This window comes from Lampris incognitus, chromosome 7 (genome assembly GCF_029633865.1).
Source record: "Lampris incognitus isolate fLamInc1 chromosome 7, fLamInc1.hap2, whole genome shotgun sequence".
Lineage (NCBI taxonomy): Eukaryota > Metazoa > Chordata > Actinopteri > Lampriformes > Lampridae > Lampris > Lampris incognitus.
The window spans coordinates 8,626,264-8,643,491 of NC_079217.1; the positions used below are offsets into that span (position 1 = coordinate 8,626,264).

Genomic DNA, 17,228 nt, shown 5'->3' on the forward strand with positions numbered 1-17,228 from the left:
ACGCGTCTGAACAAATAGCTCCTGACATGTGAGGGAAAGAGGAGCTGCAGGACGGCCTCCAGAGCTTAAAACCTCCCCCCCAACGCGACCCGACACGTAAACGCAGCCCTGAGGAAAGGGGCCGCCGCCGCCGCCGCTCGCAGAGTCACGGCATTTCATTCAGTCATGAACCTGGCATATGTCCTCTGGCTGGAGCACAGGGCCCGCAGTAAGGGAAAAATTAAAGAATTGGATTAAACATGGATTACCACTGCGTCGCTAAAGCCCGCCGGGCCGCCGTTTTCCCATAAACCCTGACGGGCGAACTCTAGAGAGAGGCACTGCAGACTGATTTGAAGATTAGGGGTTTTTAATTTTGTTCACTGGTTGTTGGTGAGGTGGTTCTCCTGCCTGGCCAGTATTACCAGAGACGGATGGAGAAACTGGATGAGCTGGAGCACCCTCTTCTAGGGGACAGCCCCAAAAACAGCGAAGGGCAAGGGCCGGCGCCGGGGCCGGGGCCCATACCAGCTCCCGGAGGACTGTTCAAAGGGATCCTGGTGAGGTGTGAGGAGGACAGGGTGTACCCTCCCCTGGCGTGGAGGAGCTACTGCGGAGGCCCCCCGGAGCTGAAGCAGCAGCAACAGCTGCTGGACCCCTGCTCCCTGCCGCGCACGCTGGAGTCCTTCTACCCCGCGGCCCCCATCTGGGGCCCCGCGGACTCCCTGCTGAGCAAGGACTACCTGGAGACGACGTTTGTGGACGTCCACCCCGGCTCCTCCCTGGAGAGGAAGCTACTGGCGGAGACGCACGACTACCACGCGGTGTCCTACAGCATGGACGACGAGGACGACCTGCTCCCTGATTTTGAGGTGAGACCCCCCCAACCCATCCCAACCCCCACCCCCACCCCCTGTAACCTCAAACACAGTGGAAACCGCCGATAGCGATCACACCTGTCCAGGCTGGTGTGATCGCTGTAAGCACAGTCGATCACTTTAGACACAGTGTTTCTCAACCCAGTCCTCAAGGACCCCCTACCCTGCAGATTTTCATTGTAACCCTGCATAGGCAGCCCTGCTTGTACTTACTCGATCAATCATCTCGCAGCACTTAATTATGCAAGGTGTGCAACATCTGACAAAATTAATTGCTGATTGGTTGAATAACTACAAACAGGTACCTATTCAGGGTTGCAAAGAAAATATGCAGGATAGGGGTTCCTTGAGGACAGGGTTGAGAAACACTGCTTTAGAGTTTTGTTCACCTTTTCTCAGATAACTATCTAATCAACGTGTCCACTTATTAAATAAATATAATGTCATGAATAAGACAACTTCTCTATTTGACCGATTGAAGAACATTTGCATCCTGTCTGCTTTTATACTGTAAGACAATATCAGCTGCTTCAAACAGGAAGTTAAGATAGACTATAGGTTACACTAACATCGCTTAAGGCACTTGCACCCACAGCCTTTAACCTTTATTTGATGCCATTTTGCAGTGAAGAGGTCATGGGTGAACGGTGGGGGGGGGGGACATAATGTTAAATCAGTTACAGCATTTTGACAACTTTAAGACCTTGTAACCTTACCGCTAAATACCAATACAAGATTATATTGTTCATCCATACTATGCATTATTGTGAAACGAGCTTTTCGTTTGGCAACAACGGCACATTGGACGGACTCTGAGATGGAGAAAGTCCTAAACGGGAGAGCGGATGAAGAGATTAGCCGGCAGCACCGAACCAAGCATGTTCCTCCGCCATTCTCAAACACTCCAGCAACTCCTCCGCAAGACTGGAGCGTAATTTACAGAAAACGGCAGCAGAGGACTTGAGCTGTACTGGTGGTGCTGTGTGAATAGTCACACCGCAAAAAATGGAAGCCACTGAAAACAAAAAATTTTACATTTAAAAAAATTAAAAAATTAAACTTAAAAAATGAAAGCCGCTAAAAACGAAAAATTTAAAAAATTAAAACAAAATGAAAACATTAAAATTAAAAAAATGTAAAATTAAAAAATTAAAACCACTAAAAATAATAATTATAATAAAAAAAACCCACTAAAGCACTGATTAGGTGAACAACAGAAGCTGCTGCCTTTAGCAGAGAACGTCCTGCAGTTTCTTGTGTTTGTGTTGGGGCGTGGACGTGTGAAAGTCACTTCATTGTTGGCTGAGGTACATTTTTCAAAAGAGCAGGCGAAGGCCTAAAATCTAAAGTAGCCCTGTGTGGCTTTAGGCTATCTGGTGATCTCGGAGGTGGAGCAGAAGTGCCCCCGTTCAGTATGATGGGAGTGGCCATCCGGGTAGCGTGGCGGGCTATTCCGTTGCCTACCAACACGGGGCTCGCCGGTTCGAATCCCCGTCTTGGTCGGGCGTCCCCACAGACACAGTTGGCCGTGTCTGTGGGTGGGAAGCCGGGTGTGGGTATGTGTCCTGGTCGCTGCACCACCGTCTCCCTCTGGTCGGTCGGGGCGCCTGTTCGGGGGGAACTGGGGGGAATAGTGTGATCCTCCCACGTGCTACGCCCCCCCCCCCTGGCTAAACTCCTCACTGTCAGGTGAAAAGCAGCGGCTGGCGAGTCTGGCGAGTCCACATGTATGGGAGGAGGCATGTGGTAGTCTGCAGCCCTCCCCCGGATTGGCAGAGGGGGTGGAGCAGCGACCGGGACGGCTCGGAAGAGTGGGGTAATAGGAGAGAAAAAGGGGGAAATTCCAAAAAAAAAAAAAAAACCTTGTGAGTAACCAAAAAATAATATTAGTTGTCCTAAATTATCAGTTTTAAATTTGTTTTTTTTTTCTTTCCAAGTTCCAATTTCATAAAAGACCCAAAGTGATCACTCCACCATGTGATCTCAATAAGCAGATCATTAGTAAAGACATGGTTCTGTCCACTGCTCAGTAGTACGAGGCTGATCGGTATCACCGGGCCTTTTCAGGCCGCCTGCTCTGACGGGCGCACAGAAAACCCCGATGTCGGCGCGTCCAGAACGGTCTCTTAAGTCTCCTTCCTGTTCTCAGCCCGCTTCCCTCGACGCCTTTGTCGCCCCCCCCCCCCGAGAAAAACCTGAAAAAAGAGAGGCAAAGAAACGCTAAGTCTCCACATCCGTCCATCCACTCTGCCAGGCGCTCCATTGTGGCTGCCATGCGGCACAGGAAGTCTAAAAGAGAAAAAGCAAGAATGGTTTCGTTTCTCACATGCTCGGGACAGATTCGGGAACGAGAGGGGGGCTTAAAATAGACGCGAGCAGCGCGTTTCGAGGGGAGGCAGCAATTGAATGCTTAACCGCCAACGAGGCAGATTACATAAATCTCCTTCCCCGCTGTGGTGGCGGCGGTGGCGGTAATGACACTACAGCGGGGCTGGAGGATGCCAGGTCTCTTTCATAGACCGCCGAACAAAACCCACCCTTGAATAAAACGTAAAGTAGCTTTAAGATCCCGGCAGTGGTTATGTGATACGCGGTGAGGAATAGCAACATGGTAATGTCAAGACTAGGCTGGTGTTCTGAGGCGTGGAGGTTTGAAAAAAAGACTGAGGTAAAATGAGGTAAAGTGGAAATGTTTAATGTTCCCCCCTGAGGACCCCGATATGCTAAGGAGGCCTGTTTGATTACTGTGATTATTGATTTGTCTTATCGAACACACAGGTGAGAGTACACGAGCACCCACAATGGTGCGAGCTCATGCACACTCACACACACACACACATATATATGTATATATTATATATACATGCATACATACATACATACACACACACATATATACACACACACATATATATACATACATACATACAAACACCCACATATATAAACTTAGCACAAAAAGTAAGGAAACGTGTGTTTGGTGGATTATTTCTTTGTTGGCTTCTTGGCGATACATCTTCTATCAGGCAGCTGATTGTCAGCACCTGGGGTACCAGAAGCTCAAAACAAGAGTCAATAGCAGCAGCAAAATAAGCTGTTTGGCGTCGGCAGAGAAGATCTGGCAAATTTTTCATGCGCGCAGCCCACATACTCTGCTCTGCTGCTCATCCCACAAATGCATGTTCCTTACAAATGTGGTGCCATTTAAAAGGGAAATAAACAGGCTTTCCAACGGTGTAAGATTTATTGCCAAGAAGCATTGGTACAACAAAGAAATCATCTACCAAATACACATTTCCTTCTTTTTTGTGCTTAGTGTGTGTGTATATATACACACACACACACACACACACACACACCCATATACATACATATATACATACACACATATATATACACACACATATTATATACAAACACACACATATATATATAATATATATGCATACACATATATACACACATACATATGTATATATATACACACATATACATATACATATGTGTGTATATATACACATACATATACACACATACATACATATATATGTGTATATATGTGTCTGTATATATATATATACACACACACACACACACACACACACACACACACACACACACACACACACACACACACACACACACAGAGTCAGGCTCCATTAGAACCCGGGGCGATGGACTGCTATAAAGTTTAGCATTGTCACAAAGTGTTTGCTTCAAACGGACAGAAGTGGAGCAAACATTCTGCAGCGCCTTCTGAATTTTGGCAGCGGTGTGACGAGAGGCAAGGGCATTTATTTGCCTATGGGAATGCAACCTGGCAGTGACCCCACAGATACACACAACAACCCCCTCCCATCAGTTCGGTTCCAAGTCAAACGCCAGCACATGGTAGAAAGGACTTATTACAGGGTCCAGAGTTCCCCTTTATCACGCCGCATTGGCACCATTATAGTCTGGATAGACGTTTCAAGTTCATTTGTTGTTCACAGACTTTTCCCACAATGCAGGCAGTGCAATGAGGCGATTCTTTTGTGGTTACTGTCAATAATGATATTCAAATTGAAAAAGTGAAAAAATTATAAAAAGCTTAAAAGATGCAAGATAAAGTTACAACTTAGTTTTAAATGAAAGGGCAAAGAATAGAGAACAGTGTATAAGGTAATGATCTGTCTGTAATATACATACCATACCATATCACGCCACACCATGCCACACCACACCATATCACACCACACCACACCACACCATATCACACCATACCATATCACACCACACCACACCATATCACACCATACCATATCACACCACACCATATCACACCATACCATACCATACCGTACCATATTACACCACACCATACCATATCACAGCACACCATATCACACCATACCATACCACACCATACCACACCATACCATACCACACCATACCACACACCACACCATACCACACCATACCATATCATATCATACCACACCACACCATACCATACCACACCACACCATACCATATCACACCACGCCACGCCACACCACACCATACCATATCACACCACACCACACCATATCACACCATACCATACCATATTACACCACACCATACCATACCATACTACACTATACCACACCATACCATACTACACTATACCACACCATACCATACCATACCACACCACACCATATCACACCATACCACACCACATCACACCACACCATACCACACACCACACCATGCCATACCATATGTCATACCATACCGCACCATACCACACCATATCACACCATACCATACCCCACCACACCATATCATACCCCACCACACCACACCTTACCATACCCCATCACACCATATCATACCCCACCACAACACACCATATCATACCCCGCCACACCACACCATACATACACATGGATCTGATGGATAGTGAGCAAAGGGGGACAACAGTACCGGTATTCCGTCCTGAGCGGCTTTGCAAAGGAGCCATTGTCTGTGTCTCCTGAAAGATGATTTTCCCCATTTCCAACTGAGATAAACATGGCTCCTTCGAATTGCTTCATGTCAACAAAAGGAAGCCGGAGGCTGATAAATCCTTGCAACAGAGAATGACTCTGGATAGGACGGATCAAATATTAAATCAGAATACTTCCAGACAGGCGAGAAATGTGCAGTGAATGACACCCGAACCATCAATAACCCGGGTGCACTAATCTTTCACAACATTGTGTGAGGTGTTATATGGTGGTGTGTAGCACGTGGCTGATCTCCTTAAATCTCAAGAGCAGACAAAAGAACAGCTTTCTCTTTTCGTCTGTTCGCTCCAATGTCACAGGAGGTGAATTATTCATAATGCAAATCTTTGGAAAAATACACAATTATGCCGCACAGGAAATGAGCAGTAACCTGACAGGGTCAGGCAAAGAGAAAGAGAGAGAGACAGACAGAGAGAGAGAGAAAGAGAGAGGGAGAGGTTGAATATGCAGCAGTTTCAAAAAATATGTATGAGTCATGAGTTGCCTGCGGTCAACATCGCTTGTACACATCCAGGATAACCCCATTCAGTCACATTATCTCACAGGCTCCAGCAAAGTTTGATGTTGTTCTAGAGAACACAACAAACAATTTAGCAATAATAATTTAGCTTCAAAGAGCAATCAGCTAATTCACTTATTGTCTGACTCAAGTCTGGACTTCCTTTGTATATCTGCAACGTGGCTGAAACAGTCAAGCCCCGCCAGTCTTTTTATTTGTGGTGCCTGGACATCAATGTTTTAGACAGGATAGAACTGAAGGAGGGGGGGGGGGCTTATATATGTGAAAAATGGTATAAAATGTGAATGTATTGTGTTCAAAGCGGTTAACACTCAAGAATATGTTGGGTTGAAAATGATGTTGTCTGGGCGTCTGGGTAGCATAGCGGTCTATTCCGTTGCCTGCCAACACGGGGATTGCCGGTTCGAATCCTCCGTGTCTGCGGATGGGAAGCCAGATGTGGCTTTGTGTCCTGGTCGCTGCTCTAGCGCCTCCTCTGGTCAGTCGGGGCACATGTTCACGGGGGAGGGGGACTGGGGGGAATAGCGTGATCCTCCCATGCGCTACATCTGCCTGGTGAAATACATCACTGTCAGGTGAAAAGACGCGGCTGGCGACTCCAAGCATATGGTAGTCTGCAGCCCTCCCTGGATCAGCAGAGGCGGTGGAGCAGCCACCGGGACGGCCCGGAAAATAGGGTAATTAGCCAAAGTACAGTTGGGGAGAAAATACGGGGAAAAATCCCCCCCAAAAAAAGAAGATCTTGTCTAAACGAATGTCATTTAATATCATAGGTGTATGCAGGCCCCCTTCAGCAAATGACACATTCTATGATCAGCTTGCAGAAATCCTGAAAGAGTGCAACCACAGCAAAGAATGAATTCTTACGGGTGATTTTAATGTGAATTTGGAGAGTAAGTTAAAGAGGAAAAAATTACAGAGAAATCCTACCTAGAACAAGTAGTAAAAGGCTCAACAAGGTTGCAGAACTCTCTAGTACACAATTAGATCTGATATTTACTAATAAACCAGGAAGAATAACCAAAAGTTATCATTTGATTACTGGCTTATCTGATCATGATTTATCAGGCTCACAATGATGAAGGACCCACAAAGCAGACTGACACAGGTAGTAAAAGTTCCAAAAAGGTTTAATCAGGCTAAAGGGGTCGGAACACGGGATTCAAATCGGATCAGGCAGGGGTCTCAAAAACGGCAGGCAAAATGCAGAGTCACAAAAAACAGGCAATGGTCAGAACATTCACTGGGAAGACAAGAAAATAATGCTGGACCGCTCACACGGGGGTAAAGACGAACTGGCAACATGAGGGAGCAAACACATAGCTTAAATGCACACATGGGGGACACAGTGACACACAAGTGGAACACATTAGGGCGGGACCGTTAATCACACGGGAGGGAAACCTGACAGGAAGAGACATCTAGGATCTGGAACAGGTCGTGACAATAACCGAACTCTATTTGCAAGAAAACTGGGGAAAAAATAGGTTCAGAAATACTGTAACAACTAATTATTGCAAGATGAATTTGACCATGAAATTACTAGTTTGCAATGGGATGGTGTTCAGTCTTGTGGTACTATCTTCTGATGATCTGGAATATGGCTGTAACACATTTAGTCGTAGAATTAACTCTGTTAGGGAACAATTTGCTGTGAGGGTCCAGAAAAAAAAATCTAAAAATGAAAATAATACTCCCTGTTTTAATTAAAATCTGTGGAAACTGGTGAAGTCAAGACATGCAGCGCTAAGGAAAGCATTGAAATTTGTAAGAGACACTGATATGGCAATTTATAAAGGTTTGAGGAACAAAGTTATTCATGAGCTGAGATTTGCTAAATCTTGTTTTTACCTTAATATAAAGAATGAGGCAAAAGATAACAGTAAATTGATCTGAGGAAATATTGATAATCTCGCAAGGAGGGACCCAAAAAACATTATTATTATTTTTTTGGAAATTTTCAGGTCAAAGCACAAGGAGAGATTACTGAAGATCATCTCTCTATTGCTTCTGTCCTTTTTTATTTTTTGCGTCTGTATGTATATGAGTTTGGGAAAAAAATTACAAAAAGGGAACTGGACATTGTTTCTATAGATGCTAAAGGCCAGGTTTTGATCTGGTAGTGACCAACAAGACACTGAACAAAATCATCATCTGCTTAAGAAGTTCCAAATGTAGAGATGTTTTCCACCTTGATTCTCTGCTTGTTAAAACACACAGAGAAGTCTTAACTCCCCCCAGTGTTCATTTAATTAACCTGTCTCTTAAACAGCACTTTCGCTGATGACTGGAATGCGCCATTGGCATTCCTATTTTTAAATCTGGAGGCCACCACAAAGCCAGTAACTATTGACTGGTAAGCATACTGCCAATACTCTCAAAAGTTGCAGAGAATGTTATCGTTGAACAATTGACAACATTTTTTAATACAAGCAATTTTGATCTACATCGCATGCAGTTTGGCTTTAGAGCTAATCATTCCACTGAAACAGCTACCTTGCACCTAATGGAACAAATTAAATCTAGACTTGATAAAGGAGGAGTAGTTGGTGCTGTTTTTTTAAATTTGCATAAAGCATTTGATATTCAATCATGATGTTTTAATCTCAAAACTCTCTAAATTTAACCTCTCATCTAAAGCATGGATGTGTTCATATTTACCTATAATAGGTAGATATGAATTAAACATTGTATTGTCCAGTAACATGAAGTGGAACATGAAATGGGTGTACCACAAGGATCAGTGTTAGGCCCCCTATTATTTAGCTTACATATATATGAATGATCTTCCACAACAGTGTCATGGTATAGAACTGCACATGTATGCTGATGACACACATGCATAAACAGCTGAGCCAGCAGCTGCCAAGCTGATAAATGCATGGGAAAGGATCACGTAGTGGCTTAATCAATCATGTGTTAGTCTGAATGCTGACACGACAAAAGGCATGTTTTTTCCTAAAACCATGGTACAACCCCCTAACACTGATATTCTTGGCAAAGGTGAAAGGATTGACAGTCACTGATTTTAAATATCTTGGCATGATATTGGATTCAAATTTTAATGTTAAAAATATGTTTAATCCACACCGTACAACTTGGCAAACTTTAGAAACTGCCTCTCTTCGGACGCAGCCAAGATATTTATGCATGATCCTGTCCCATATGTCCTATTGCATTATATGTTGGGGGCAGGCTGGAGAAACAGCCATAAAACCACCAAAGTCTTTATATAAACAAATGTTAAAAACTCTGGATAAAAAGTCAATGCAGTATCATCACTGTGGGATAATGAAGAAATACAATTTACTGAGCTTTGAGAATTTTAGATTATATTCAAATTTATGCCTTGTTTATAAAATTTCAAATGGTTTGACCCCTCCTCCATTATGTAACTTTGAGTATTTTCCTTCAGTGAACTCTATAAAAACCCAAAGTATATCTTCTATAAGAGATTTTACTGTACAATTTTGTCGCACGGCATTCGGGCAGTCAGCATTCCCTGTGAAAGCCATAACTCTCTGGAAAGCCCTACCTGACGACTTGAAGAGGTACAGTTCCATCAGTACTTTTAAAAGCAAATTAAATTCTGCTGTAAGCTACTCAACTCTAACCATTGACTCTGCATTTTATCTCATGGTCTTCTCACGTACGCAAATAATTTTGCTTTTAATTTGAAAAGTATACATTTGTCCTTTCTAGTTGACATTGTTGGTGTGTAGGGGATGTGCTGTGTAGCTTTGTATCATGTGTCCTGTGTGTGTGTGTGTTTTTTTTTTTTTGCTTCATACTGCTATTGTGTTGTTATATGTTTTAATTGTGACCTGCTGAGGGGACTGCAGATGAAAATTAGCTGTAAGCCAACTCTGATACAGTACGTCAAATGCTAACATTTATGTTTAACACTATATGGCCCCTTAAAAATAAAATTAATAATAAGATAATAATAATAATCGAAATAATAACAAAACAATAATAACTGCAACTAAATACACATCGCAAGCTTCTCGCAATATTTGATGAAGCACAGTGAGAAGATTGTAATTTAACAGTGTGAAGAATTGCAGTGCATGACACTGATCTTCACATTTTTCAAAATAACTTTGCTGCAAAAGAAGAAAAGCTCAACCATTTAACACTAGCAAAGGTTAAAGAATATTACCAAAGGCCTCTCAAATGAATAATACCCATATTCAGTTTGAAAACATTCCTTCTGTTGAAACACTTAACAATTTCATACCAGCGAGGGAAGGTGTTTCACATGTGTCCAATACAATGCCACTTTTTCATCCGTTTTCTTGGACCACAAGTCAGCATGTTGGAAATGGGTAAAATCCAGTATCAATGAAGTGACACTTGACCAAAAGGAATTCTTTGAACAAGCTGATTTGCATTGAAAACAGTTGAAACAAGCTCACCTGTTGGCAGACCTTGCTGTTTGTTTGGGGACTGAATACAAGAATAAATGACTTCTCACGATGGATGTTTCTGTCGTGATGTGTTAATGACCGGTATTCCCGTGATGGGGAAATCTTACCAACCGCCCGTCCCACATGTATCTCCAGGACTCGTCCAGTGATGAGTTCAGTGACACCGACAGCGAGAGCAACTTCCCGCTGATGATTCCTCAGGACTATCTGGGCCTGGCCTTCTTCTCCATGCTCTGCTGTTTCTGGCCCCTGGGCATCGCTGCTTTCTACCTATCACAAAAGGTATACAATGTTAAAATCTCACCTGACTCTGTGTGTGTGTGTGTGTGTGTGTGTGTGTGTGTGTGTGTGTGTGTGTGTGTGTACACACATATATATATATATACATACATATATAATCCAGTGAGTCAAGTAAATTCTTTATGAGACAGTAGGGTTTTATATATATATATAAATGGCATATAGTATGTAAAGTGTAACTTTATATGAGGGGTGACTGTATATTTGAAGAAACCATGTGTAATTACTGCCTGAGCATGGCCTCTTTTGTTCAGTGTGAACTTTAAATCAAAAATGGTCGAGAAGAGTCCACTCAAGTAGAAAGGATGCCTGTAACCAGCATCTGCCGTTTTCAGACTCTTTTAGCAGAACATCAGTTTGCCGAGATGGCTGCGTAGATCGCCCGAGGCTTGTGAATACCAGCTTTTGAATGTAGTCTGTATCAGAGTGCAAAAAAACCCTGGGAGTGGTGTGTGTGTGTGTGTGTGTGTGTGTGTGTGTGTGTGTGTGTGTGTGTGTGTGTGTGTGTGTGTGTGTGTGTGTGTGTGTGTGTATTTGCTTTCTCTCACTACCATTCAGCAAACCTGACTGGTATTTACCATTCACATTATGCTCCAGGAAAACAGAAAAATTACATATAGTCCCTTTAAATGTAAGGCCCTGTATTGAATCAGCTGTGTGTGTGTGTGTGTGTGTGTGTGTGTGTGTGTGTGTGTGTGTGTGTGTGTGTGTGTGTGCGCGCGCGCTGGGATGAGCTGACGCTGGCTTACAACAGGTGACAGTGTCCTAAGTGCAAGTGTGGACATTATGGAATTGCTTTGAGGTTTAGGCAAGGATTACACCTAGATTTGAGGGATTATGCCACCAAAGCTTCGCAATAGCACAAATCTGGACAATGCAAACAGGGAGTGCAGGCGAGGGTTGACCAGGGTGCCATGTGCCCGTCTGCTGTGCGGCCCAGTTCATCGGCAGTTTTTTTGTGTCGCGTTCGTGTGCTTTTAGAAGCACAAGTAATTCAGCGTAGACTTAGAAACATGCCCGATGGTCGACACACCCCCCCCCCCAACATCTAAACCAGACTTCTACATAGACGTTGACCCAGAAACAGGGCTTGCTGCCCTGTGCGTTGGTCAAACAGGAAGACGAGGGCTGATAAGCATGATTTTCCTTCAGATTTGCACGTGGGGCAGTTTGCTCAGGCAGTGAATCTGGTTTAGCCCTGCTTCGATGTGACACGGTATGATGCTGTTTACAATGCGCTTCAGTTCAGTAGAGTGCAAACATCCATTTTATTTCTGCTATATTTTTTTTTTTCTTCCCCCCTTTTTCCCCCCAATAGTACTTGGCCAATTACCCCACTCTTCCAAGCTGTCCCAGTTGCTGCTCCACCCCCTCTGCCGATCCGGCGAGGGCTGCGGACTACCACATGCCTCCTCCGATACATGTGGAGTCGCCGGCCGCTTCTTTTCACCTGACAGTGAGGAGTTTCGCCAGGGGGATGTAGCACGCGGGAGGATCACACTATTTCCTCCAGTCCCCCCCCCCAAACAGGCGCCCCGACGGACCAGAGGAGGCACTAGTGCAGCAACCAAGACTCATACCCACATCCGGCTTCCCACCCGCAGACACGGCCAATTACTATATTTTTGACACTGGAACAAGAAATATTCTTGTAGAAATAAATAAACACAACCCCGTTACAGAAGAGAGAAGACAGAGACAAATGTAGTTTAGCATTTAAGTCAAACAACAGTTTTAGTTTGATGACTGAATGCAATAAACCTTTGCACTCTGGGCCTAAATTAGGTAGCTTTAACACTGATTTGAGTTTCTTTATTTTCCAAGACTACAAACTGCGGCACGGTGTGGTCCAGTGTTTAGTGCGGTCGCCTCACAGCAAGAAGGTCCTGGTTTTGAACCCCGGGGTGGTCCAACCTTGGGGGTCATCCCAGGTCGTCCTCTGCGTGGACGACCTGGGATACTCCTATTTGTGCCTCCGAGCAAGGCATGGCAAGCCAAACTGGAGTTGGTCCCCGGGTGCTGCAGAGCGGCTGCCCACTGCTCCTAGCTACACAGCTAGGGTGGGTTAAATGCAGAGGAAGAATTGCCCCACGGGGGTTAATAAAGTAGTAAAAAATATATATATATATATATATACCCCTGTAGAGAGAATGCCATCAGTGTGAATGGAAATCAATTTGACAACGTTTCTAAAAATATAATAGTATAAAGAGATAGGTTTGTTGCATCGGGCTTTACCGACACCGGTACTGATTCAGTCACGATTCCCACCAGACTTTCGATGAAACACGCTGTTTGAACCGGTGCACCGATTTGAATCGGTGAATCGTTACACCAAAAGTTTTTCCGGCAGGCGTCCGGGTAGCGTAGCGGTCTATTCCGTTGCCTACCAACACGGGGATCGCTGGTTCGAATCCCCGTGTTGGCTCCGGCCTGGTCGGGCGTCCCTACAGACACAATTGACCGTGTTTGCGGGTGGGAAGCCGGATGTGAAGTGGGTGTGTCCTGGTCGCTGCACTAGCGCCTCCTCTGGTCAGTCGGGGCGCCTGTTCAGGGGGGAGGGGGAACTGGGGTATAGCGTGATCCTCCCATGCGCTACTTCCCCCTGGTGAAACTCCTCACTGTCAGGTGAAAAGAAGCGACTGGCGACTCCCCGTGTATGGGAGGAGGCATGTGGTGGTCTTCAGCCCTCCCCTGGAACGGCAGAGGGGGTGGAGCAGCGACCGGGACGGCTCGGATTGAATAATTGAGTAATTGGCGAAGTACAATTGGGGAGAAAAAACGGGGGGGGGGGTTTCAGGCAAGATGGTGACAATGATGACCAAGTTAAGATGGAGGGAAAAGTGAACATTCCTAATTCTTCCGTCAGCCCAGTTGACAGCGGCTCTCGGCACCTCCATCTCCGGTCGCAGGAGGCCTCTCTAGTTGATGTAGGCATCCTTCCTGGACCGCAGAGGGAGGGGGAGGGGGGAGAGGGGGGATTCCATTAACAGCCATGAAAAAGGAACCGGCATCGAGCTCCAAAGGCCCTTTGTTCAGATCAATGGCCTTAGTTAAGGTTTAATTAGAGTCATAACAAGCAGCCCCAAGGTGATGGATTTCCGATAGCGTCGAGCGCCGCCCTAAAATAAGGGTCGGAGTCAAAGACAAGGGCTCGGGGATGGAGGGGGGGAGGGGGGAGAGCGAGGCCGGCGGGGAGGAAAAAGGGGAGTGATGAATGAGGCACGAGCGTAGGGTGAGAGATCCAGGGACGGAAGGTAGTATGGACCTAGCATGTGAATAGGAGGAAAGCGAAGCGAGGAGGAGGCAGGGGGGAGGACACTGACAAATGACGACCGATGTCCTTCTCTTTTCTCCCTCTTCTCCTCTTTTTTTTCTTTTGGTTTTTGTCTCTCCCCCTCTCCTGCGTTGCTCAGACCAACAAGGCGTCGGCGCAGGGGGATTTCCAGGGGGCCAACGCAGCATCCCGCCAGGCCCTGTGGCTCTCTGTGCTCTCCATCGTCTTCGGAGTCATAACCTACATCTGTGCGGTGGCAGCGCTCATCTCCTACCTGTCCGGGAAACCGCCTTAAGGAGGCGCCATTGCGGAAGTACACACACGCACGCACACACACGAACACACGCACACACACACACACACACACAGAAAGATATAGCCCCAACACACTACGTGGAAATGTGTATACATGATCACAAACTTTGCCCTTTGACCCCACGCGGATAGACACCCAAACACACAGACCGCAAGATGGCGGCGCTTGGGCCGAACCGTCCAATCACACGCGAGGAGCGACGTTCTGCTAATAATCACGTCAGACTGGATTCGGACGTCATTCAAGGATGAGGAGGGATTGCTCGGAGGATTATCGTTACACGTGTGTGTGTGTGTGTGGGGGGGGGGGGGAGGGGGAATCATCCGTCCGCATTCAACCGTTTCGAAAAGTATTATAATGATCATAATAAGACTTTCTGTAAGGTTGTCATTCAACGCTTATGAAACGCAGTCCGTAAAAGTGTGTTTATGTTGTCAGCCCAGGTTTTACATTATCAGCTGTAATTTCATTTTGTGTTGAAACGTCACACCCTCCCCCCCTTTCCCCCCCCATGTTGACATAAAACTCCTCGCGTTTACTTCTGTATGAAAAAGAACAAAAAAACACCGTCGCAACATTGTAGATATTAGCGACGAAAAATGAGACGAGGCATGAAGTTGTGCGCATGACCGGAAGTTGTCCCGTCACATGACGACACGGCTTGGTGACCGCGGGGGGGGGTTCACGTGAAGGTCCCCGCGGGGGCTTCCGGTAAAAGCTCGCGTAGGAAAGAGGCAACCCGAAGACGACCCCCGAGCTCCTCGTCCGAGACTCCCAGAACCGCGAGGCGCCGTCCCGCAGACCGGAGTGATTCGGTTGGGTTTCCGTAATCGCACACAACTGTGTTTATGTTAACATACGTGCCAAAGTGATACGTCTTTTAAAACACACGTCCAGGGCGTCCGGACGGAGATGAGCGGTTCGAATCCTCGCGTTACCTCCGGCTTGGCTGGGCGTCCCTACGGGTGGGGAAACCGGATGTGGGTATGTGTGCTGGTCGCTGCACTAGCGCCTCCTCTGGCCGGTCGGGGCGCCTGTTCGGGGGGGGGGGGGGAGGGGGTAGCGTGATCCGCCCACGCGCCGCGTCCCCCTGGTGAAACTCCTCCCTGTCAGGTGAAAAGAAGCGGCTGGCGACTCCACATGTATCGGAGGAGGCATGTGGTAGTCTGCAGCCCCCTCTCCCTCCCCCCCCCGGATCGGCAGAGCGGGTGGAGCAGCGACCGGGATGCCTCGGAAGAGGTGTAATTGGCAACTGGAGAGAAAAAAGGGGAGCCGCCCCCCCCCCACAAAAAAATGTGTGTGAGAGTTTTAAAGAGAAATATAAAGTGGAGAGGAGCAAAGCCACAGCTCTGGGTATTTAAAAGAAGTTTCTATATATGATAGCAAGAGGAAATTGACAGATGCAGTTTTTTTTTCTATACATGGAAGAACTCTAGGGATCCTGGTATGAGTCATTCTGTTATGAGGCAACCAGGACGTTATTCCACGCTCTCCAAATATAGACCTTCTATTTCCCACTGCAATGTGTTGCCACTTAGATGACTGAAGTGCAAGAGACACTGCTTTCAATACCAAGTCAGCAACATCACGGCTGAGGCGCTGCACCCAAATGTGTCACCGTGCACCAAAAACAACAAAAAAAACCGTCACTCTGTTCCAATAGCCTTTTCTTGCTAAATTCTGCAAAGACAAGACTTGATGTCCACCGGGGGACCCTACTGGAGAGACATCCAGCGGCCATCCATCCATCCTAGTGCATGACTCCAGTTAAGTTTTCATTTCAGCCACAGCAGAATCCTGCATGGTGGAAGTTTGCACTTTGCCACGTCGAAGCCCAGTCCACGCTTCCACTTCAGCTTCCGCCCTTCTTGGTCTTGAATGGTTGCGAGAATAAGCTTTGATGACAAAAACCTCTAAGCCATATTGGTTTGAGGTTACTGTGCCATATACGACAAAATGTTGATTAAGGGAAGTCCCCATGACAAAAAAACAAACAAACAAACAATTCAAAGACTTTAAGGTAAATTTTATTGATGTTTTCTATTTAGATATATATAGTTTTATAGAATCCAGACTGGGATCACCTGTTATTCATTTCTCATTCGAATCAGATATGTTGTGTGTGCCGGAGGACCAGTGTTGTATCAAGACTGAACTGATTTATGGTCGTGACTACAGGAACCAATGTGAGCATTTGACAGCCCATGTGTGTGTGTGTGTGTATATCTCAGCGTGAAAATGGCGTCATCTACCATCATGTGCACCAAGTTAAGACCACAAATACCCCTGTGCAGCTCAGACAACTGCCCCCCCCCCAAAAAAAACCAACCCTTTCTTCACTGGGCATTGTATTCAATGGTGGTGCCCTTTTGTTGCCACAGCTGAGGCGCCACAGTGGGTTATGAGTCCGTTAGGAAGCATCTCACGTCGGCCGGATTGGTCAAAGAGTCTTTAACGGCGGCACTTTCGTGACAGGAACTTTGTTTTCTGGAGAA

At 45.9% G+C, this 17,228-nt stretch overlaps 1 protein-coding gene across 1 annotated transcript; it reads left to right on the plus strand.

Annotated features, from left to right (window-relative positions):
* The first annotated feature begins 413 nt into the window (after positions 1-413).
* tmem91 (transmembrane protein 91) lies at positions 414-14,712 on the plus strand. The gene is made up of 3 exons (XM_056284126.1): positions 414-851; positions 10,976-11,122; positions 14,557-14,712. The coding sequence occupies exons 1-3, from the start codon at positions 414-416 to the stop codon at positions 14,710-14,712; spliced, it is 741 nt and encodes a 246-aa protein (XP_056140101.1).
* The last annotated feature ends 2,516 nt before the right edge of the window (positions 14,713-17,228 follow it).